General features: G+C 39.5%; 1 protein-coding gene across 3 annotated transcripts; it reads left to right on the plus strand.

The window, feature by feature from the left end:
• Positions 1-3,740: 3,740 nt before the first annotated feature.
• Positions 3,741-23,417, plus strand: F11 (coagulation factor XI). 3 transcript variants are annotated; one of them, XM_032329260.1, is made up of 15 exons: positions 3,741-4,492; positions 5,551-5,606; positions 7,750-7,912; positions 10,001-10,107; positions 10,755-10,914; positions 12,244-12,353; positions 13,013-13,172; positions 15,314-15,423; positions 15,526-15,688; positions 15,778-15,884; positions 19,623-19,791; positions 20,874-21,049; positions 21,653-21,748; positions 22,369-22,508; positions 22,938-23,417. In XM_032329260.1, the coding sequence occupies exons 1-15, from the start codon at positions 4,461-4,463 to the stop codon at positions 23,097-23,099; spliced, it is 1,911 nt and encodes a 636-aa protein (XP_032185151.1). In that variant the 5' UTR covers positions 3,741-4,460; the 3' UTR covers positions 23,100-23,417. The 3 variants fall into 3 exon arrangements, with proteins under 3 accessions (XP_032185151.1, XP_032185153.1, XP_032185152.1); XM_032329261.1 differs by lacking the exon at positions 3,741-4,492 and having other exon boundaries at positions 5,584-5,606; positions 7,727-7,912; XM_032329262.1 differs by lacking the exons at positions 3,741-4,492; positions 12,244-12,353; positions 13,013-13,172; ... (6 more) ...; positions 22,369-22,508; positions 22,938-23,417 and adding an exon at positions 5,087-5,161 and having other exon boundaries at positions 10,755-10,918.
• Positions 23,418-25,313: the final 1,896 nt, after the last annotated feature.

A 25,313-nucleotide genomic window follows, 5' to 3' on the forward strand; every position in this document is an offset into this window, starting at 1 on the left:
TTTTATAAAACGTGGCTGGGTTCTACAATATAAAAACAAGTACATCTTCACCTTGTACTTTGGCATGCAATAGATACAGTGGCCCTTGTTCTGTGTGGGTGTCATTTTATCTTTAAAAGGAAAAAAAAAAGTGGTTTGCTATGAGAATCGCCTATCTCTGGCTTTTAGTACTAATTCAAATGGGTGTTTGAACAGGACTTTGGAATGCTTGCTGGACGAAACACTGGTCAGGCAATGACCTCATCTGGGCGATACCAGAGTTTTGAAATGTGGACTTCCCCTAGGGTATGAACGATTATTTTAAAGGTGCTGATCGGGGCCCGCGGTCCGGGCCTGGTCTCTGTCACTCAGGGTGTTGTCATGTATGGGGGCGAACAGAGGAGCCCGTCATGCAGGAAGAACCAAGTGGGACTGAGAAATGTGAGAGGCTAAGAAGGCAAGGGGTTGGGATGACTTCACCTTCACGAGGAAGAGTGAGGAGGAGCTGTGGGTCCTCAGCTGTGCCACCCAGGAGAGGGTAGTGGCAGTACCAGGCCTGGAAGCTTGCACTGCTCTTCTTGGCGTCTCCCCCATGTGCCCATGTATCCCATAGGTGCACATCTAATCCGAGGTTAGCCCAGGGCTCCAACATCCGTCTGGTTCCTCACCAAGGTGTGCGAAACCTCTGATTTAAATTAAAAACGTTTAATTATTGTTTACCTCTATCTCCTCACTAAATTGTGAGCAACGTTGAAGGAGGCTCTCTTTCATTCATATTGCATATAAATGGGCATTCAGTGAATATCTTATGAAAGAATGCATCTTTATTCTAGATATGAGGCCGTGGGAGACTTGATGAGCTCAAGGTCACTGTCAAGGTACAAAGATGAGCTCAAGGTCACTGTCAAGGACAGATTCAGACTGAACATGGCATTCATATAGCCGAGATTGTGTCTCTAGTCCTGATTATGTTGTCTCATTCTATGAAAAGGATAAAAGGTGATGGGAGCATTGAAAGCCATTATTTGTTATTTTCATTAGCATCTAAAACAGTGGCTCTCAACTGCAAACAATCCCCACTCAGAGGACATCTGGCAAAGCCTAGAGACATTTTCCGTTTTCACACCTGGGCAAGGGGGTACATCCAGCGGATAGAAGCCAGAGATGTTGTTAACCATCCTATGGGGCCCAGGACAGTCCCTCACCACAAGGTATGATCTGGTCCAAACATCAAAAATGGCAGTGTAGAGATACCCCAATTGAAGGTCAGCATTAACACCTTATAATGAAAAGGGAATGGCAGAATGGGATTGTAGGATTTGGGAGTCTGTGCCCCTTTTCAAAGCAAATCTTGATGAGAGCAAGAAGAGCTCCAAGAGCAAATTGACTGTGGCCGTGACCTAAAACGGGGTATCTACCTGCAATGTGTCTGTCTGTGTGGTTTCCTTTGTCCCAGATGGGGATTTGAGGTCACCAATGCTTATAAGCTCTGACTTGGACTTGCGTCTCTGTAGACTAAGTTCTAGATTCTTCCTAAGATTTTGTCTAGTAATTCCCTATTTCCATTAGCCTTCAAAAGCTTTTTAATTCACTGGGTGGTGGTGGTGGGGAAACTTACCTTTAAGATAAAAGCAGTTGACGTTGGAATTCTAAACTGCAGTGGCATTAATTGAAAAAAGTCTTTAGAGTACTTACTGTCACTTTGAAAGGAAAGTCTACTTAATCTCAAAGAGCTTCCATGCAAGCAGAACTCCTATTATGCTTTTATTTGAATGGACAAAAATATTTTGAAATTTTTATATTATTTCAAAGGCTTTAGAGGTTTCACTAATTAGCTAAACCAAACTTAGTACGATATTATCTGGTTTCCCAATGAAGTATTGCTATCACTAGAGTCTTTCTGTTTCTCCGAAAAGTATTGGAAGGTTATCATTATAGTCTTTTTTATTGGATCTTTAGGATAGAGATGTGGTTTCATGAAGTAAATAATCAAGGATGTAAGGACCTTATATCACTTCATATATCAGTTTTCCTTATAAACCTGTCTTGGCATAAATTTGCCATTCTGTGTTTGAGCTTCTTAAAAAGCATCGCATCATAAATATGGGCTCTTTGTTTGGCTGGAATGTACTTAATTTCAAATGGGAAACTCAAGAAAGCAGCTAATGACTCTGTGTCCAGATTGGTCACACAATCTTGGCAATGGAGGAATTAAAACTGTCTGAAGAACTGCCTTCCAGATAGAATGTCACACAGTCCCCAGCACTTTGCATAAAGCCTTCTTCTGAGTCCAAACCCCCCTTATCATTTTCTGCCCTCTGCAACATAACACTGGCCTCTCTCTCTTCTTTTCAGAAAGTCTCCAATGAATTCATATGGGGCTAAGCTTCAAATCTACTTCACTTCACTAATGATAGTCTCACTGTCTCCTTCAGTAAGTTCTCTTCTACTGCAGTTCCATTTCTGCAAATTTTGAAAGTGGTGTCCAGTGTTCCTAATCTTTGCTTGTCTTTCTACACAGGCAGTTGGCCAATGGAGACTAGGTATTCCACACTTTCATTATTGAGAGCACATGTGAGTGGTGGTGGGCAGGGAAGACAGAGGGAGAGGGAGAATCTGAACACTGGGTGTTATATACAACTGATGAATTGTTAACACTGCATCTGAAACTAATGTACTATATGTTGGCTAATTGAGTTTAAATAAAGAATATTTTTGAAAAATAGTCTGTCACTTAATTGAGCCACCCAGGCACCCCAAAACACTGTCAGAAACTGTTCAGATAATGTTGACCTTGTTATAATGGACATAAAATGAGATTGTCTCTATCTCCAAATATCGAGAGGCTCAAAGTAACTGTGGCATTTTCTAAGATTGGAAGATCACACTCATATCAGTACAGTGTCCCTGAACAAAGTATCTTTCCTCTGACACCAGTAACTTCAGCAAGATCTCAAATGGGGGCAAACCTATAATTTTATTTCTTCTTTCCTCTTCAGAACTGTTTTTAAATTGTGACTTCATTTGTGAATGTAAAATCTTATTTTGCTTCTCTCTGGAAAATAGAAGTCTTCTTTGAGCCATAAAATTATCTTTCTCTTAAATTTATTTATTTATTTATCTACATTATTTTTGTGAGGGAACTAAAATATATGTAAATCAGCTACATTGAAAAGGTTTTTAAAAATAGATTTTATTTACTTATTTGACACAGAGATAGAGAGCACAAGCAAGGGTAGTGCCAGGCAGAGGAGAGGGAGAAGCAGACTCCACACTATTTACAGAGCCATGTGAGGGACTCAATCCCAGGATGGTGAGACAATGACCTGAGCCAAAGACTTCTTAATGGACTGAGCCACCCAGGTATCCCTAAAAAAGGCTTAAAAAAAAATTTTTTTTAAATTTCTTTAGGCTTCCAGGAAATCACATAGAAATCCTTCGGGCTAGTTATTGTCTAATATTATAAATGAGGAACCTGAAGCTCAGAGAGATAAGGCAACTTGGCCAAGGACCTACAGGTAGCTGGTTTATAGTGCAGCAAGATGGTTTCTGCTGCAGTTCCATGAATAGTAAACTAATGACTAGTAACAGAGGACATGCCTCATCCTCGGCTTCTGTAGAGATTTTAGCCCTTCTTTCAAGATCAATGGGAAGGCTCTTAACAAATACAACCAGGCGAAACCCAAGAAAGTGTTTCGCAAGCTTTCCTCTTTATGAGCTGCACCAGGTCCTATCACTAGGGGGCACCCTCCAAGGCAGAGAGAATCGACCTGTTCTGTTTCCATTGCTTTTCCTGCAAAGGCTAGACACGTGACTTCCCAGCTCTCCATTTGTCTCAGGGCGCCAACATCCAAAGAAAGATACAAAAGCCCCATATTTTTCCGTTTAAAAAAAAAAAAAAAAAGTAAGTTAGACTTTCAGTGTTTGTGAGTGGAATAAAAAAGAGCTTGGCTTCTTAGAACTATCAGCATAGACCCCGGCAGAAGCCTCCCCGCCTCCAACAGGTGAGGTTCCGTCCAGCTGCTCTACTGAGCATCAGTAGGTCCCTCAGGTCTTCCCTGTTTTCTTTGTGGAGTGCGAGGCTCAGGTTCGGCGGGGTTTAATGATTAACAGCTGGTATTTGAACATGTGGTTCTGCGAGCCTTTGGCAAGCAGGCATACACTAATGGAAGTTTGCCCAACTGCTAAGAGAAATGCAGACAAATCCGAGTTCTCTAGCAATCCCTCTGGGCATCATTTTTTTTTTTTTTTTTTTTTTTTTGGGAAGACAGTAAAATAAGACAAAAAGAGCAAGCAACTCGACCGACGAACATTTTTGATATGCCGAGATTTTAAGGGCCTTGCGGAAGTGCTCCACAAAGAGACAAGGTTGCATAACATTGGGAACCAGTTAAAGTAAATATTAGTGAGCGTTACCTGCATAAGTTCATGTAGAGGAGGATGAAGACTATTTCGGAAGAAGAGAAACACTCTTGCTGAGAATGCTGCAAACAAGCAAACAAAATGTTCTCAGGTATGATTCTGAAAATTCTTATTTAAGATTCCTCCCAAGCAATTATCCTTTTTCTACCACTGGGGCTTAAAATTATTATTATTATTATTATTATTATTATTTTTTTTTTTTTACAATGGAGAGTGATTGGTTTATTAAAATTTGTCTGACCTGACATTTTAGAAGCTTATATCTCTAATCAGTTTGGGAGAAGATGCAGAATGAGAGAAGACTAACCATTTGTAATCAATGACAAGTATTTTGCAAATTAAAAAGGTTTTCAAGATCAATATTAAAAAATAAGTCTTGGGGCACCTGGGTGGCTCGGTGGGTTAGGGTCTTTTGCCTTAGGCTCTGGTCATGATCTCAGGGTCCTGGAATTGAGACCTGCATCAGGCTCCCTGCTCAGTGGGGAGTCTGCCCCCCCCCCCTGCTCCGGCCTGCCTCTCTGTCAAATAAAAAAAAGAAAAGTCTTGATTTTTCTCACTGATGGTCGGTTTTTGTTTTTTTTTTTTTTTTGATGGTCAGTTTTTTATAGAGGAGTTAAATCAGTACTTTGTGGGGATGAGTACATTTATGGATGACCAAGACAGTCTATGAATATATTTGCAGCAGAATTTTTAAAATGGGAAACTTCATAAGTAGAAAATCATTTGGAGTCAACAGCTATAGAGACTTCAGTGATGGAAAGTAAGGAAGCAATTTGTAAGGGAAAATAAAAGTGGAAAAATTGGAGTTGGGGAAGGGTCAGATGATGGCAGTGAGAAATCTCTGGTTAATGGTGAGGGGCAGGTGGGGTGGGGGTGGGGGCGGGGAGAAAGCAAAGATGTGGGGTGTAATCTGCCCTGTCAGTTCTGGGTTCTTCAGAACTAGGAAAGTGTTGAACTCTACACACAACCATGATGAAGAATGTCTTGGGATGTGGGGAAAGTAAAATTCAGCATTATGGTAAGAACCCTGGGAACACTATGGAATTAACCACTCCCTCCCTCCCTATGTCTTGTAAACACTGATGGCAGTAAGCGAATTATAAATTCACGTTTTATGTTTTAAACACATGAACATTTTTCTCTTTGTAGGATGATTTTATTATATCAAGTGGTACATTTCATTTTATTTGCCTCCGTTTCTGGTGGTAAGTAGAGCTTAATCTTAGGTATGAATTGGAAAGAGCTTGTTTCCCTGACTTGAAAACTAGGAAACAAAAGGGATTGATCCCAGGGATGGAAATCACACCGAGGTCCCATGCCATCTATTCCAGGGAAGGACATCATAGTTTTATTTTTCACTTAAGGCTCTGGGGGTTTTCAAAACAGGGAATGTACAGGAACTCTTCGTAATAGCAGTAATCTATATGTATGTCTATATACACATCTGTACCTATATTTATATCCAAATCCATATCACTCTTACTAGTTTGGTGGTGATTAGTACTTGCTTTGCACCAAGAGGTGGGATGTGTGGGCAGTGGGAGTATTTTGAGCTGTCAATAGACTTCATTAAGGCAGGGGAGGGGGGAACTGCTGTACAGTTCTGTTGGAAGCAACACAGAACTTGAGCCAGGGCAGGTTTCTGTTAACCTCCAGGTCATTCTTGGCTAGCTGCCAATTTCGGAGAAAATTATGCTATCTGCAGAGGTTGTAGTTGGGTAATTTAGAAGGTGTATATGGTGGATTTTGAGCAGAGTCTGTAGCAGGGATCCTTACTCCTTTTTCCCCATAAATCCATGGAGACTATATTCTCAAAATAATGTCTTTAAAAGCATAAAGTAAAAATACACAGGATTACCAAGAAAATCAAGTATATTGCAATATAGTTAATTAATGTATTAAAAAAAAACCCCTGAACTCTGATATAAAAATAGATGTGCTTCGTATCTTAGTGGTCTAAAATTTTAGTGGTCTAAAAATGCAGAGTAATAATTACTACCAAACTAGTCATGAGGATAATGGTATTTTAAGGTATCTGCAGGTAGTATTTTCTTTTAAAATCTTATAATTGTACTATGACAAAGTTGCAGATACCGTGAACACTATGTGCTTTGTTACTTACGTTAACAAGAGAAGTCTATGCCACATTTTAGTTAGAGGTTAGAGAAAATGAAGTTGGAATTTCCCCCATCCAATGCCATGGGCTACCTAAATCCTGTAAGCCTCTAGTGATAGTTTTTACTGCTCCCTACTTAAATTTTTTCCTATATATTTGGTATGTTGGTTATTGCTACAATAAGTATTTGAGTTATATTTTATCCTCCCTAAGTATTTCATTTTTACCAAATCTGTATGTATACATTTACATATGTAGTATGCATATAGTAAATGTATATGAAAGATATTAAGAAGACCATGGGCGGTGTAGTAGTACTTCTTAATAGGAATATACCAAGATTAAAAACTACAACCTTTTATTCAGTGACTAAATAATAATGACCCAAAGAGTCATAATCTGGAATATTAGCTATATCTTCCTAGAAACAGGAAAAAAATTAATCTTATGCACTTTAGCTTTAAAAGAAAAAAACCAAACCTGTGTATGGTTTCAGTTAGAATCGGATTCAGTTATTTTTCTGAGCATCTAAAGTTCCTGTTACTAAACTGGCCCATTTAAAATAGTAATATGAGGGGTGCCTGAGTGGCTCAGTGGGTTAAAGCCTCTGCCTTCGGCTCAGGTCATGATCCCAGGGTCCTGGGATCAAGCCCGGCATCGCGCTCTCTGCTCAGCGGGGAGTTTGCTTCCTCCTCTCTCTCTCTGCCTGCCTCTCTGTCTACTTGTGATCTCTGAGTATCAAGTAAATAAATAAAATCTTTGAAAAAAAAATAGTAATATGATACCAAATATCACATCCAGGGCCACTGAGCACTATTGAAAAATGATCAGTCTGGATCCTTTGTTTCATATAATCGTGGAGTTCCAACAAGCAATCAGCAGGGAAAGGAAAAAGCAGGTGGCCCCGTCCAGACTTGGATGCAATGCTAAAGAACATCTTGGGCCAGTAAAGCTCTGTGCAATTATTCAGTCACCCACAAAGCTCCCATGTCTCCCAGACAACCCTCATCTGCACCATTCCATTAAGGCAAACGTGCCATTTTGTGATTTCTTTTTCTGTCTGAGGCTTCTCACCCAATAAACTACCATAAAAGTATTGATTGCTCTGATTTCCAAGGTCAGGCATATTTTCTGTTATGTAGACCTGCTCTGCTGGCCTTTGTGAGATTATTTTCTAATCAGTTACATGCAACTAAAATCCAAAATAAGGCATGCAATGTATTACATCACAGACTGTGTGACTGAGCTGTTCACAGACACCTGCTTCGAAGGAGGAGACATCACTACCGTCTTCACACCAAGTGCCAGGCATTGCCAGCTCGTCTGCACCCACCACCCACGCTGTTTGCTTTTCACCTTCATGGCTGAATCGTCTTCTCAAGATCCTGCCAAATGGTAAATGTTTGCATTTCTACGTAGCAGAAATAGTTTTTACGTGAGGATTACTTACCAATGAGTATTCATCTACCATTTTATAAAATGTATGGTCAATAGTTGGAAAACATACTGTCCTTCAATTAAAATACAAAATATTACAGAAAAAAAGGATGGTGTTTTGGCAGATAAGTGAGGAGCAGACGTGCCCCTCAGTGTGGACTTTCCAACTTCTCTGTGGTCTAGATTTTAATGGTGCACTTTCTCTCTTATTTCTCTCCACTTTGATGCCTCTTAATCATTTTGTTCTTTGCTTTTTGATTGTTATTGATGTTGGATGTTATTTAAACTGGTGCTTTTCCCTCAATTATTTTATTAGAAGATAAATTTTTTTTAATTTTTTATTTTTTATAAACATATATTTTTATCCCCAGGGGTACAGGTCCGTGAATCGCCAGGTCCACACACCCCACAGCACTCACCAAAACACACCCCCCACAATGTCCATAACCCCACCCTCCTTCTCCCAACCCCTCTGCCCCCAGAAACCCTCAGTTTGTTTTGTGAGATTAAGAGTCACTTAGGGTTTGTCTCCCTCCCAATCCCAGGAGATAAATATTTGTAATGGTAGTTTCAAAGAACAGTACAGTAGTCCCCTGACACCACCAAGACTTTTGCCATTTCTTCCCTATCTACCTCTCTTTCTATTATCTATCTAATCTATCTGTTTAACCACTTTAATTAATTTGAAGACATTGTAACATTTCACCCCTAAATATTTCAGCATACATTTTCCTACATGAAAAACATATAATTTTAACAAGAATCCCTTCATATCATCTCAGTTGTCCCCCAAATATAAATTATAGCTATTAACCAGAATCTTCTCCAGAAGATTGCATTAGCATTTGATCACAAATTGCATTTAGTGGTTTTATGTTTATAATTATGGTTTTATTTTTATTTTTTATTTTATTTAAAAAAAATTTATTTTTTATAAACATATATTTTTATTCCCAGGGGTACAGGTCTGTGAATTGCCAGGTTTACACACTTCACAGCACTCACCATAGCACATACCCTCCCCAATGTCCATAACCCCATTTATTTTTATTTTTTTAAAGATTTTATTTATTTGAGAGTGTGAGTGGGAGAGAGCATGAGAGGGAGAGGGTCAGAGGGAGAAGCAGACTCCCCACTGAGCTGGGAGCCCGATAAGGGACTCGATTCTAGGACTTGGGTTTCATGACCCCAGCTGAAGGCAGTCATTTAACCCACTGAGCCACCCAGGTGCCCTAGAGTTACATTTTTAAAATTTTAGGACATTCCATCCACAACTTTTGTTTCCATGTTGAACCTGAAAATTCAGTAACAAAGCTTTACTACAGAATTAAGTTATCAGCATCTTTGTGTCTTGTTGCCACATTCATAGATACTTACATAGTACCCAGAACTTATGAAATTACTATTCTAGAATCTAGAGCAGAGCTTGGCAAACTTTTTCTTGACAAGGCAGGGAATAGTTTGGGCTTTACAGGTCAAAAAGCAAAATCAAGAATATTACTTAAGTACTTTTATAACCATTTAAAATGTAACCATTTAAAAATATAGAAACCATTCTCAGCTCATGGGCCAGGCAAAATAGGTAGAGGATTGTTTCACCAACAGGCCAGAGTTCACCCACTCCCGTTTCTAGGTAGTAGGGGATACAATATGTGATCTTTTAAGTGTAGGGATGTTGGAATGAGGAACAAATTTGCAGTTTTGCCAAGAAAATATTTGTTTTGGCAGGAGATAGAGGAGTTTGTTTCTTTTTCTTTGACTTTCTGTGTGCTGGCTTTTAAGATCCATTCTTTTATTTTTATTTTTAAAGACTATTTATTTATTTGACAGACAGAGCTCACAAGTAGGCAGAGAGGCAGGCAGTGAGAGAGGAGGAAGCAGGCTCCCTGTTGAGCAGAGACAGCCATGCGGGGCTTGATCCCAGGACCCTGAGATCATGACCTAAGCAGAAGGCAGAGGCTTAATCTACTGAGCCACCCAGGTGCCCCAAGATCCATTCTTTTAAAATGTAAATTCTCATGCAATAATTTTTTTTTTTTTTAATAGGTTTACTTGTATCCTGAAAGACAGTGTAACAGAAACACTGCCAAGGGTGAATATGACAGGAGCCATATCTGGATATTCTTTCAAGCAATGCTCACACCAAATAAGTGGTAAGTTGTCTTAGAATTTGTAAATACTAGTTACTGTGATGTATATGTATAGTCATATCACATATGGTTTTATAATTATCCAGCAAAACCCTGCTGTATGGTCATAAAGTCTCCAAATGAAGTTATTTCCTTCAGTGTAGAATAAAAACTAAGCATGCATATCCCCCCATTCATTAAAATTTACACAATAAAAGGACATGATCTTACTACATTAGTCCTCACCATTCATTTGTTCTCTTTCTCTTTCCCAGCTTAAAGTTTTATATAAAAGTCCTTATTAAACATATGACTTCAAATCAGAAGAGCAGCTGTAAAGGTTGAGATGACACTTGTCTTAATAGTCAAAAGATTCCTGGATAGTTTAGTCAATCAGTCAGAGGGTTAAAGGAGATCAGGGAGGCCAGGGGGAAAACTGAAACAGTGATTTACAAGTTTACATTGTTGCAATATAAGAAGGACATTGGTATTGTTTTGCGGCTTCCACCTGAGGGTAGAAATTAAGCAGATTAAGATGAAAACAAAGGACTTCTGAGGAACAGTGGCAGTAAGTGTGGAAAGAGTAAGTCAGGAGGGACAGTTGCTAAGATAGCATTATTCCGGTTGCCCCTGGAGTCTGGAAGATTGCCATTTTCTGCTTTTGTTTCCAGCTTGCAACAAAAAGGTGTATGTGGGCTTGGACATGAAAGGCATGAACTATAATGGCTCAATCGCTAGGAATGTTCAGGAATGCCAAGAGAGGTGTACAAATGATGTGCACTGTCACTTTTTCACATATGCAACAAGCCAGTTTCCCAGCGCAGAGCATCGGTGAGTGAGCAATTGGCTGAACCCAAGGACAGTAAGTAGATCATTACATTATCCGATGAAAAACATGAATTTCATGGAGCACTGCGTGTGGTGCAGAAATAGTGAATCTTGGAACACTGAGAAGATAAAATTTTTTCAAAAAGGAGAAAAAAAAAGAAAAACAAAATTTCTCTTTAGCTGAATGCCAGAATTTACTTTTAGCTCCTAAATGACATTACTACAGTAAGTACAGTGCTGATAGTCTTCTTCACAGAAAGTGCGTTTCAAGCCCAACTCGGATGCATTTCCTTATAGTAAGGAGTCTGTCTTTTACTGACATTGTTACATTAAAAAAAAAAAAAAAAGATTAACCCATCTCCTAACTAATTTAAAAATGACACATTTCTTCATTGACAGTTTTGAGAGTTATAATTGGTCTGACTATGCCATTTCTGGCCTAAAGGATTATAGAACCAAAAGGAAAAACCCACTCAGGTCTCTCTAAATGAAAGTTTCTTACCTAAGACTAAATAACTGAAACCCATGTGAAGTGTTTTAAAATCTTTCCCATATTGGATTTTGAAATATTCCAGAGATAAATGGGTAGGATATAAAAAGGATTTGATCTCTAATGATGAATCTGTGTTCTCTTTTTAAAAATAGTTTAGGGAAAAAAAATGTCTCTGACTTTTACATTTACAAATATTTGCGATGTTTTTGAGTTCTGTGGTAAATTATACTTATCTAGAATCCAAAAGAGAGAAAGAGAAATAAGTTCAAATGACTAGTATTTGGATTTACCTTTGGGTTTTAACATTGCCACTCTCCATATTCACAACAAGGACATCAGTGCAAAGCAAATAAAGCAATAGAGATTTATTTCAAAAACAATGACAAAACCCTCAAGTTAATAAGCAAGCTTTCATGGTTTATATTTAGCTTAGTTCATGTATCTTTTTACATATTTTATTTATATCTAAGACTTAACACAATGGGCACAGCAAGCCAGGAGCTTGGGAGTTGCTGGGCATTATAAAAAAGTTAAACTGCTAAAATTGAGAAGGGCTTGAGAATTCATTACTTCCTACCCGATACTCTTTAGACCATCCTTCCTCCAAAGCTGCCATTTTTGTGATGAAAAACAAAGTTGACAAAATTCACAGGCCCACCAGGTCTTGGCAGAGCAAGGACTGAAGTCCAGCTGTCCAGTTCTCTGATTCATGCTTTTCAGAGTGATCCCTTAGCTGTAACGCCCAAGTAATGTCTACATTGGAATTTCTTATCACCTTACGTTTTTTCCTACTTGTATTTAGAGGAGTAAAACATTTTTCCATTTTTGTTTTTATTTAGTAACATTTGTCTACTGAAGTACACCCAAATGGGGCTACCAACCAGAATAATGAAGCTCGGTTCAGTGGTGTCTGGATTTTCACTGAAATCCTGTGCGCTTTCTAACCTGGGTAACTATTATTACTTTGTGAGATGGTTTGGCCATTAAATAGTAAGTGCGTGCTGATGGTATGTACGATGGGTGCTCACTGATGAGATGGACCAAATGATCTTTTACCTTCTTCCTGTGAAAAAATTCATTATGTTCTGTATAATTAGAGCCACATTGGAATTTAAAATAATCACTTTATGTTTCCTCATTTAAAAGAAAAATTTGAAGATCCTGAGATTACAAAAAACTTTAAAAAAATTGTTATGGAGACTTTATTACTTTAGAGCAATTTTAGATTTGCTGCAGAGTTGAGGGTAAAGTAGAGATGCCCCATACACGCCTGTGCCCCACCCATGCCCAGACTCCCTCGCAATCAATATTCCCCTCTAGAGGTATGTTCGTTACAGTTGATTAACGTACGCGAACCCACCCTAATCCCCTCAAGTCCATGGTTCACTTTCTCATGCACTCTTGGTGGTGTGTATTCTATGGGTTTGGACAATGTCATTACAGTATCATACAGAGAATTTCCACTGCCCTCAAATTCCTCTGTGCTTAGCCTATTCATACCTCCCTCGCCCCCTAATTTTCATATGGCATTTACAAATATGATAACTGGGATTTTACCGATTGTATGGGAGAACTGATTCCTTAAGCATAGTGTCTTCTGTTGTGCAGCTTGCATTAGGGACATTTTCCCTGGTACGGCGTTTGCAGACAGTAACATTGACAGTGTCGTGGCTCCAGATGCCTTTGTCTGTCGCCGCATTTGTACTCACCATCCCAGCTGTTTGTTTTTTACCTTCTTTTCTCAAGAATGGCCAAAGGAATCTGAAAGGTAAGGAGTTCAGATTAAGATTAATGTGGTATCTTTTAAAACAACTGCTCAAAATCCATTGTTAACAATTCTGAGCTGCTACACATTTGATCTAAATGCCTGCATAGAGTAGATCAAATTTGCAAAGAAGAATCCCTTGCTTCTCTCTCTTTCTGTTCCCAGCCTAATGGCCACAAATCCCATGTTAGCAAGGACTCTTGTTTTCTTTAGCTGGGGGAGGTCCCTGCCTTCAGCAAAGAGAGAGTTGCCTAGCTCTTAATGGAATGAAGAAAGCATGGATGACCATTAAGAGGCAACTTCGTCCAATGCCCAGTTTGAGATCATTGAGCAGAAAAAGCTAGGAATACCAGTGAAATGCCCAATCACCGTGAAGAGAAGGGGAAGTGAAGGCCTATATTAATGAAATTGGGGATAACCGCGGAGGGAGTTTTGAGACTTGAGATGGTGTTTCCCTACTGATGGGTATTGATACAGGAAACCATAGTAAAGGATAGGAATTTTCTTTGATCATTAAAGGGTTATCTTTTGGGGTTGCTGCCCCCTCATTAATAGGAGTTACTAAAAAAAAAACAAAAACCCTTAAGTTTGCTTCAAAATCTAGGTTCTCTATATTATCTGAATCAGAATTCTCAGAATCCTTGGTATTCACTTGATTTGGTTGCCTTCATGGGGATTGTGTCCCCAAGAGCAATCCAGCCAGGGTAGCCCTCAAGTTCCTTGTCCATCAAGCAAGCCTGGTTTTCCATTGAGCAACTTTCAGAATTATTAAGTCTGTCACATGAAAATATATCTGTTGCTTTCATTTACTCAACAGCATAATGTAATTTATTCGGTGCCTACTGTATACCAGTCACTGTTCTAAACACCAGGGATTCTATTAATGAACTAAACAGATAAAAACCCTGCCCTATTTGGACCAGAGTGAAAGTGATAGAGAAGTCATCAGATTGGGATATATTGTCCACATAGGGCCAATAAGATTTGCTGATGAGTTTGACGTCGGCTCTGGAGGAAAGAAAGTCAGTGATAGTGCTACGACTTTTGGCCCAGGGAGCTGAGAGGATGAAAACCCCATCACGGGGATGTAGATTTCAAGAGGGAAGAGATGCCTAGTAGACATCCAGAAGTGCTGAATTGGCAATTGGAAAGAGAAATCTGGAACGAAGAAGAGAGGTTTATGTTCTAGATCTGTGTTCAAGTGTTACCAGCGGACATGGTCATCCAAGTGACTGAAACTGGGTGAAGAACATTAAAGGACTGAAAACAGGCAGAGAAGAAAGGAGGTTCAAAGATTGAGCCTTGGGACATGATAAATGCCACAAATTAGAAAGATGGCTTTGATACCGTTGGGTTCATCGCTGTCCTTTTTCTTTGTATTCCTTTTATAAAATTCTCAATGTCTGTAAGAGGAGTAACACATTGGATCCTCAGTACAGGGTGAGAGAGGGGGATGAACACTAGAGGCCAAGACTTGGCTTTTTAAATTTAAATTAATTAAAATTAAATAGAAGTATATATTCATTTCTACAGTTGTATTAGCCACATCCAAGTGCTCACTAGCCCCATGTAGCTAATGGCCATTGCCTTGGATGGCACAGGCATGGACTATTTCCATCACTGCGGAAAATTCTGTTGGGACAGTTCTGCTTTACACTGTGATTTGGGGCTAATTAGGAAAAGTTCCTTCCTTCTAGGAAGATGCTCCCTGTGCGGAGTCTGTGTTGGAATGCATTTATCCCTGTCTAAGCCAGGAATAAATCTGCCATCCAGAGTCACCCAGCAACTCCGGATGCCAGATTTCTCCATTAACATAAAAGTGATGGAATCTTTGAGTTGGGCTAGGAGATTTGAAAGAAAGTGGGTAAAGAAGGAAAGTACTTGGAATACTGACAATAGAACCAGCTCAGAAAATTTTTATGGAGGCAGGTGGTTTCGTTTTGAAGATCTGTCTGCCACCTGTGGATCATGGGGTTTCACTCAATGATATATGAAGAGTACTTACAAAATGAAAAAATTTTCACTGTCCGAGATCAACATGAATTAATTGCCTTCTGTATGTGCCATAAAAAATGGTTCTTCTCTTTGATATGTCTTACATGATATATTTACATTCCCCCCCCCCCCACTTTTTTTATGGTCAGAAATCTTTGTCTCCTGAAAACATCTGAAAGTGGATTACCGAGCACGCGCATTAAAAAGAGCAAAGCTCTTTCTGGGTTCAGTCTGCAAAGCTGCAGGCACAGTGTCCCAGGTAAGCTGTGAAAGCACTTTCTCCTGCTCGAGCTCAGCACAGCCAAGCCTGACCAGTGCTGAGGTTTTGTGTCTCATATCTGATCTGTGGTTTGCTGCCTAGTGTTTTGTCACTCCTCATTTTACCACGACACTGATTTCTTGGGAGAAGAACTGGATATTGTTGATGCAAAAGGGCATGAAGCTTGCCAGAAAATGTGTACTGACACCATACGTTGCCAGTTTTTTACCTATTCCCCATCTCCAGAATCTTGCAACGGAGGGAAGTAAGACCTATGAAGACTTATGTAGACACTCTTGTCCCATCTTCTAGAGGGGTGCGTTATGTTTATACTCTTTTGTTTCCAACTTGCAGGGGTAAATGTTACTTAAAACTTTCTTCAAATGGATCTCCAACTAAAATACTTCATGGGAGAGGAGGCATCTCTGGATATACATTAAGGTTATGTAAAATGGATAATGGTGAGTTTAATGTTACCTGAGGAAAAATACATCTGTAGGAGTTACTCTGTACCAAATATATCACGACAGAGAGAGTCACTAATAGCCGCAAAGGGGAGAAAATTAGTACGATAACAAACTTAGATGCAATTTTCTCTTATTTTTGCTCCCGTCACTCAGGCTGACCATTTTTTATGGGTAATTATTGGGCCTTACCTAAACTCTGCATTGCCTAGTACTAAATGAATATGTGTTTTTTTTTTTTTTTAAGATTTTATTTATTTGACAGAGATCACAAGTAGGCAGAGAGGCAGGCAGAGAGAGATGAGGAAGCAGGCTCCCTGCTGAGCAGAGAGCCCAGAACTCTAGGATCATGACCTGAGCCGGAAGGCAGAGGCTTTAACCCACTGAGCCACCCAGGCGCCCCATGAATATGTGTTTTAATTTGACACATTTATATAGCTGGTATTTCATGGTGAGACTCGGGGTTAGCCAACACTTTGATGTTTGATTCTTATTATGAAGGCCAGTGATCTTTCTTATCATCCTTTAGAAATGAATATCAGCCAGCATTTTGGTTTATCATTCATTTTCTGTCCATTGGCCATGACTTGACTTTTAACTGAAAGATAAATAATTATCATATGTTATCATATGTTTGAAAAATTATGTATTTATTCAAAAAATAAAGTAGTTTCTTCTCAGGGGCCTTCATTCTTTCTGATTGCCTACAAGTGTTCTGCATATCTATTACTATTGGCAAAAATTTACAGTAAAACCTTTTTAATTTATAACAATGAGTGTGGTAGGGTAGAAAGGAAATAAAAAGATTGTATACATTAAAGAAGAGCTATACTAACATAAAAATTTTAATTGCAATCAGATCAGCCATGGCCAATTCCAGGGGCTAATTTCTAAGCATAGTACCAAGTACTGGTTTTTTTAGGCAAACAGATGATCTAAGGGACAGAATGCCCAAGAGGAAAGAATATACCACACTCCTCCCTAAATTACCCATTATGACTTCAGTATTTACTGATTTAAATAAAACTACATTTTAGACTTTTGTTGCTTTTGTGTCCAGTATTATAAAGTACTACAAATTTAAGATTCAACGAGATTTAGTGAATAAAAAGGAGTGGTGATTATACTTTGTAATGGTTTTCAGAGTATGAAAATTTTTTTGTGTCAGAATTCTCTACTGAGAAGATGAGTAAATCCTTACCTTCTGAGAACTTGTCACATAGCATATACCATATTGTGTCCAGTGCTTAACATCCTAACTAGGAAACCGTGCCTTCCTGGGGTGTTGAGGGGTCTGATGGGAATCTTTGGATGGCCCGAGCTCCTTTAAAAAGCCAGCCAATGAAGTTGTATCTCAGATATTCTGTTTTCCTCACAATACATTTACCTGAGACGGAAGGAGTGTTTATGAACATTCTGTCATCTGCTAAGTACTAGAAGGGATGCTTGACATTTGGCAGATTTTGTTGTTAGTGATATTGATATAGTTTCTAAAACGGGAATCACACTTACACCTTAAATTGCAGAATCCATGGGGCACCTGGATGGCTCAGTGGGTTAAGCTGCTGCCTTCGGCTCAGGTCATGATCTCAGGGTCCTGGGATCGAGTCCCGCATCAGGCTCTCTGCTCAGCAGGGAGCCTGCTTCCTCCTCTCTCTCTGCCTGTCTCTCTGCCTACTTGTGATCTCTGTCTGTCAAATAAATAAATAAAATCTTAAAAAAAAAATTGCAGAATCCATTCCCCACCCACCTTCCTTCTTAGCTTTTTCTCTAACGAATGTATGGATTCTGGTCCGTGAAGGCTACGGTATATATCATGTAGAAATTGATAGCTGAAGCAGAAAATACAAGATAAGGGGAAATAAAATCTTACAAATTTTTAGGGCACCTTCTGAAACTAGGTAATTAGATTTTCCTGCAGTATACGAGATGAAGGGGGGGGATACCTACTGGAGATAGTTATCATGTCTTACACTGGCATTGGTCTTTATAACTTCTTGAAGATACATAGCAATTGCCATAAAAAAAAATGTTTCCTGACACAAAATCTAATGCTAAACATATATCTTCAGCATTTTGTTTAAACTGAGAGATGAAAGGGAATGAACAAGACCTATTACTTATCCCTAAGAAAGACTTTCTTGTTTGTAACATATTTTAGTTATGGCTTACCTATTAATTTTCCTAAACTTTGCCGTTCCTTTCTTGTAAATCATAATGGCTTCCCTGAAATTCCAGAATCTAGTCAAAATCTTCAAAATATTACTCTGAAGCTAATCGCACTCCATCTACTCTCAGGTGAGAACTCTTCTCTCTGCATCCCAGCCTGTTTAGGCTTTCTCAAGCACTTCAGGCTTATTCCTGCCTCCACATGCACCAACTGCTGTTTTCTCCAAGACTCCTTTTCCTGACTTCTCCTTTGATTTGAAGTCTGCCCCAGGATTATATATCCATTTCCCTATTGAGGAAAGAAAGGCCTGGATAGACTGTTTTACTGACTTGGTGTTTACCCATACTTTGTGTTTACCCACAAAACCAGGAAGCGGACCATCTAGGACTTGGCTTCTGACCAGTGACTCTCTTGCTGATTTCACACTCCTCCTTTAGCTAAGGCCACGAACCTTCCCTGATCCCCTGGGCCTTGCTATTCTAAGTGTGGTCTGGGTGTAGCATGTTGAGGTTACCGGTAAACCTGCTAGAAAGAATTTCAGGTTTCACCCTAGACTGAATCAGAATCAGTACTTTAAAAAACAATCAGGTGAAAAAATAAAGTAAAAATAAAATAAAAGATAACCCGGTGATCCATATGCACATTAAAATATGAGAAGAATTGCTCTAGAAAACTGTTGTCTATTAGCACCTCATTTCCATTCTACCTGGGTTGCTGGGCCAGATTTGGCCAAGGCTCCCATCAGGAAGGTGGGTGCTCATGTTTGACATCTCAGGAAGTAGAAGCGGAATGGACTGTCCTACCCAGGGCAGCTAAGACAGGAGGAAACAGAGGGGTAAATCAGAATCAAAGTCCTTGAGAGAACGTCCAACTGTCAACAAGACCCAAAGGCAGAAGCAGTTCAAAAACAGAAGAGCAGCTTGGGTTTGGATGGAATGCAGCTGGAGCAGGAGAGACTGGGATCAAAGGTCAGCCTAAAGGGAAGAAGATGGGAGGAATTGGACAGATGCTGTAAACTGAGTGGAAGGATATTCTCAAGCTTCAGGGCTGATTGAAATTCAGATTCCTAGGTTCTGCTGTCCAAGTTTCTGATCTATCAGTTCTGAGGGAAGCTCAAGAGGTTGCATCTCTAACAAATTCCCAGCTAATGTGATAGGTCCAAGGGCCACCCTTGACAATGACTTCTTTGAAAGAACCATTAGGGTTTATCATGTGAGGGAGGATAAGACTGCATGCAATACCGGATGAGACTTTCTTTGGGGACGTGTAATTACCAGGTGCCTCAGTCATTCAGTTTTCCTGTGTATGCTTCGCTTGCCAACTTGATTACAAAATTTCAAGTCAGCATCATGATAAAATATGGAATCGATGGTGAAAAAATAATGAATATTGTTTTTCTGAAAATAAATAAATTGAAAAAATTTTTAAAAAAGGAAAAAAACAAAACAAACAAACAAAAAGATGGAATCGAGGGAGGGTTTTCTCCTCTTTGAACCTGAAGGGATATAACTACTGATGGAAAAGGAAGATTTAGGAAGCTCCTCATTGCCACCCCTCTGTTGCAGTGTGTACAACCAAAATCAAACCCAGAATTGTTGGAGGAACGGCATCTGTTCATGGCGAGTGGCCATGGCAGATAACTTTGCAGATCACGTCACCTAGCCAGAGACACCTGTGTGGAGGCTCCATCATTGGAAACCGGTGGATACTAACAGCTGCGCACTGTTTCGATGAGTTGGTACCATTCCTGTTTTTATTAGTTCCCCAGGCTCACACATATATTAAATCCTGTCATTAGCATTTTAGTAAATACTTTAAAAATTCAAATTATTCTATTTGCTAAATTAAATTTCTAGAGTGAAAAAAAGAAATGCAGAAGGGGAAAACCACTTATGGTCTGCCAGCATCAGATGAGGTGCGGAAACATGATGGCATGCTATTTCACGTGCCCATTTAAATGCATCCAAATGTCCAGGAGTGTTCTTGGTAGTTCCATCAGGACATATCTTCTGTGCATTGTCTTGGGCCTCGGGTCCAGAACTAAACACAAGGAGAATTTCCCCTTCTCTAAATCTTATACCATTCTCTCTCTCCCTTGCTGCTTCCTCCCCGTCTCTCTTTTCCTTCCCCCTCCTCCTCTCTCTCTCTCTTCTCTTCCTATGTTTCCAAATACAGAAGGAAGAATTCGTTATAAATCCTCAAATTGGATTCTCTACCTAGGTCAGTTTCAATATTGACCAGATCTAAAAGCTCCATCGGGAGGTTATGTGTATCCCAGGGAATTTTAGTTGGACAAACTTGCTCTTTGTACTTCAGAATTCTCTGAGTTTCCAGACATGGTATTGTGTGTTTTTTTTTTTTGTTTTTCGCCAATATGTAGCATACTCACATTATAACTCACATATATATTTTTTTTTTTACCTTTTTCCTATGGGAAAATGGAGTACCAGAAAATCCAAATGAATTTCTCAGGATCACAGCTAATAATGCTAAGGTTGAGACTAGAACCTGGAACCCTTCATGAGAGGGAGGTTGAGAGAGAAAAAGAGAGAGAACACGTGTGTGTGTGAGTGCGTGTGTGTGTGTGTGTGTGTGTGTGTGTATGTGTGTGTTGGGTGAAAAGAGCCTCATTCATTTTATGTGTTTTTTTATATACTAACCCAGAGCTTTCTATGGGAGGAATATGTAAGTGAAAAAGCTTACTATGCAATCACTCTTTTCCATCAAAAAGCCCACCACCTGTAGAAAATGTTAGTAATAGGTAAATAGCAACTTGGTAATGGGAATTTCTTATCCTCTTACTGTTTTTTCCTTAGGATAGAGTCACCTAAAATCTTGCGTGTCTATAGTGGCATTCTAAACCAATCAGAAATTAAAAAGGACACATCTTTCTTTGGGGTTCAAGAAATAATAATTCATGATCAATATGAAGTGGCAGAAAGTGGGTATGATATTGCCTTGTTGAAACTGGAAACCGCAATAAATTACACAGGTATGTTGGAATTTTAAATGCGAAGTTATCAAGAATGATTTCCTAGATGTAATGTTTAACACCTCCAGATTCATGACCTGACCTCAGCAATCTCAAGGTGGTGTGATCGTGAAAGAGAGAGAGTCTGCAAAGCTAGTCTTTTAGTCTGTTAAGACTGGCACTCTTTCCTGATTATTAAAAAAATAAAAAATAAATTTTATTGTGGGATGTGGGTGAAGAGCTAAGTTTTCTGCAGGTTTTCTCAGATGCACCAAATGATGTAACTCTATAACATATTGGAATATTAAAGATGATTTATATCTCTCTTTTAGAGACAAAAGAATTGCAGGTCAGAACAAGTAAGCAATTTCTACAGGGTCACAGACCTAGTTAGAGAGATGGAGCTCATGGGGAGGGCTGTGCCTTGTCTCCCCCTCATTCCCTCACCCATCTAGTATGTGACGGATAATGCTGAACATGAGTGAAAATGAATGGAAATGAGGTAAACCCAAATATAATAAATAGAGAACACATGACCTGATATAAAGCTAAAGAAGAGAGTCTCTCCTGGGAGAGAAGATATATTTTGATTCTGATGACTAAACTATGATTTTTAAAATTTAGATGCTCAGAGGCCCATATGTCTACCTTCCAAAGGAGATAGAAATGTAATATATACTGATTGCTGGGTGACTGGATGGGGGTACAGAAAGTTAAGAGGTAAGAAATGATGTTTCTCAGTGTGCTCTATCCTAAAGGTAAAGAACATAACTCAGGTTTGCCCTTATCTGCTGTATCATGGCATACAGCTAAAATGTGAGTAAAATAATCATGTCCTTCAACTACAGAAAGCATGTTAATAAAAATGAAAGGCAGGGCACCTAGGTGGCTCGGTCAGTTAGGTGTCTGCCTTCGGCTCAGGTCATGATCTCAGGGTCCTGGGATCAATCCCCACATCGGGCTCCCTGCTCAGCTGAGAGTCTGTTTCTCCCTCTTTATTTATTTTAAATAAATAAATAAAACCTTTAAAAAAATGAAAAGGTAAAGTTGCCCAAGTGAGGAGGATCCTACTTCTGTTTGATGGGAAATTTTAAACATGACAATCTCATTTAAAGACATTATTTTTAATGACGTTTTATGTGAAACCTAGCACTTTTCATGAAATGTCCTGGCCTATTCAGATATTTTCTCTGGGCTGTAATTCCAGTTAGAGGCATACTTAGTTTTGAACTTAATGTTCACAAATAATCTCTATATTTTGCAATTATAAAAGGTTTATGAGGTAAACCTAATATTTTTTCTAGATTTTTATATAAGTATGATTTTGATTTTTTTTTCAGGCAAAATACAAAATACTCTCCAGAAAGCTAGCATACCCTTGGTGACGACTGAAGAATGCCAGATAAGATACAGAAGGCATAAAATAACGAATAAGATGATCTGTGCAGGCTATAAAGAGGGAGGGAAGGATGCTTGTAAGGTAAGAGTGTTTTCAACCAGTTGAATACATTCACATTAGAATGTTTAATGCATTTTTTAAGGAGAGAGCGAGAGCGAGCGCGTGCACACAAGCGGGGGAAGGGCAGCAGGAGAAGAGGAGAATCCCAAGCATGTTCCACACAAGGAGCCTGATGCAGGGATTGATCTCATGACCCTGAGGTCAAGACCTGAGCCAAAATCAAGAGTTGGGCACTTAACTGACTGAGCCACCCAAGCACCCCAGAAAGTTTAATGCATTTAAAAAGCAGTCTTCTGGAAACCATGATATATTATTTTATTTACATTGAAGTTTATTGAAGAGCCAAGAATAGAATTTTAAGCAAAATCACTCTGAGGGAAATGTATTTTGATGAGAAGCATCTGAACTCATATGTGCATCTTTTCTTCCCCCTTCTTCACCCCATCACAGGGAGACTCAGGGGGCCCCCTGTCCTGTAAACACAACGAGGTCTGGCATTTGGTGGGCATCACCAGCTGGGGAGAAGGCTGTGGTCAAAGGGAACGGCCAGGGGTTTACACCAACGTGGTTAAGTATGTGGACTGGATTTTGGAGAAAACCCAAGCAGTGTGAAAGAGTCCCCACATGCCATTTGACACCTGAAAGGCAAACCAGATTATTTCTGGGAGGAGAGTTTTGATTGCACTGAAGACAGAGGCTGGGCCGCCATTTTCCTGCACAGGTTATGGTACTGAGATAGTAACGCATTGAAGGCGGTGGGTATTTGTGAGAACGTGCCAAGAGAAACAAATGATCATCTTCAAAAATTCCATTCTATGATAATTGTTGTTTTCAGCATCCAGTCTCTTGGTTTTTGATCACATGTTACTGGGCCAAAGAAATACTCTATGGTGATTTTTTAACAATTCAAGTATTGATATTTTTTAACAATTCAAGTATTGATATTTTTTAAGATTCAAGAATCAAGTTGTGGCATCAGAGGCTCCGGTAGAGCTGCCAGAAGCAACCACCATGAAAAGATTCGTGAAGTGAGAACTGGGAGCTGGAGAAAATGGGGACAAGGACAGTCACCCTCATTTTTCAAGAATGTGTACTCTGCCTACATGAACATCTTTCTTTTGTGAAAGAAGAACTTGACTGGATTCAATGGCTGGTTTTCAGAATAATCAGGAATTTTTGTCATTTCAAAATATTTTTTTTTTAAGAGGGAGAGAAGAGTGGGTGGAGGGTAGGGCAGAGGGGAGGGAGAGAGAGAGAGAATCTGAAGCAGGCTCCATGCTCAGCACAGAGCCTGATGCAGGATTTGATCCCATGCCCCTGAGATCATAACCTGAGCCAAAATTGAGAGTTGGTTGCTCAACCAACTAAGCCCCCCAGGCACCCCTGTCATTTCGGTTTCTAATATGTTTTTAAAGTAGTTTGGGTGGACATGAACCATGAGTGCATGTGAATGTGGACTCTAGGATTTCTATATGGGAAAGGATTGAAGGCTGTAATTCACCTGGACATGGTATCTTAAGGGAAGACTTTTAAAGTTGTACTTGCCTAGAAAACTACTGGTGCGTAGATTGTATATTTATTCGGTGTGATTCTGGGTGAGGGAAGCTGATGGAGGTGAGGGGAGCAAGCTAGAGCTTTCCGAAGAGAAGCTGCCATGGTGAGTGTGAGTTTACAAATCTGCATTCATGGTAATAAAGGATTTGGACAGAATTCAATACAAAGTACCTCCAGACTTCAGGGAAAAAACAATTTGGGAACAATGGATGGCTCTTGTAGCGTCTTCTTTATATTCAAAACAGCTCCCTGTATGCTAAGTGTTGGGGTTCTCCCTCTAGTGCGAGTATTTGGTTACTGTTTCTGATGACTAGACTGTGCACTGTTTCCACTGCCGCTTTCAACCTGTGTCAACAACATTACATATTATCCAGTATGAAAAATACTTAGGGAGCACACTGAACTATGAGGACATAGTGGTAAGCAAAGTGCTATGTCTTTACCTTCATGGAACCCCAGTCTAGTTAGCATGAACAACAAAAATCAAAGAATGACACAAGTGTAAAACTTCAGCGGGAGGGACATACAGGGTTCTGTGACAATGGACAGGAAGAAGAGCATTTGGGGCAGGTTCAAAGACTGGGATAAAAATGAGCTTGTGCTGAGGAGGACAAATTAAAAACAAAAGCAAACAGAACCCCAAATCAAAAAGGCTGGGATGGTCTAACGGGGCCAGATCCAAAATGCTTACAGAGTCAAACAAGACTGAGACTGAGACTTGAGCACCGTTAAAATTACCAAACAGTAGTAATAATTTTCTTATTATCTGCTTATTACCTTAGTAGTCTTTTTTTTTTTAAAGATTTTATTTATTTATTTGACAGAGATTACAAGTAGGCAGAGCAGCAGGCAGAGAAAGAGGGGAAGCAGGCTTCCTGCTGAGCAGAGAGCCAGATACGGGGCTCGATCCCAGAACCCTGGGATCATGACCTGAGCCAAAGGCAGAGGCTTAACCCACTGAGCCACCCAGGTGCCCCGTTACCTTAGTAGTCTTGATGTAACACTTCACATTTAAAAAAAATTGGGATATAATTCTTCATAGGAAGAGATCTTCCCTCTACATTCCCCATTTGTGTCTTTTTTGTAGTTCAAAACGAGAGGAAGAGGCATGAAAGGGAGAGGAGACCGTGTGTTACTAATCCATTTCTGAATAAATGTTTGCTCTTTAAAAGAGGCAGAGAGAGAAAGATCTTTCTGAAAAGTCTTCCCTGACAAATATTTGAGAAAAGCACACACCTTAGTTTTGTTATACTTAACATTGAATATTATCTT

The sequence above is a fragment of the Mustela erminea genome, chromosome 21 (assembly GCF_009829155.1).
Source record: "Mustela erminea isolate mMusErm1 chromosome 21, mMusErm1.Pri, whole genome shotgun sequence".
Classification (NCBI taxonomy): domain Eukaryota; kingdom Metazoa; phylum Chordata; class Mammalia; order Carnivora; family Mustelidae; genus Mustela; species Mustela erminea.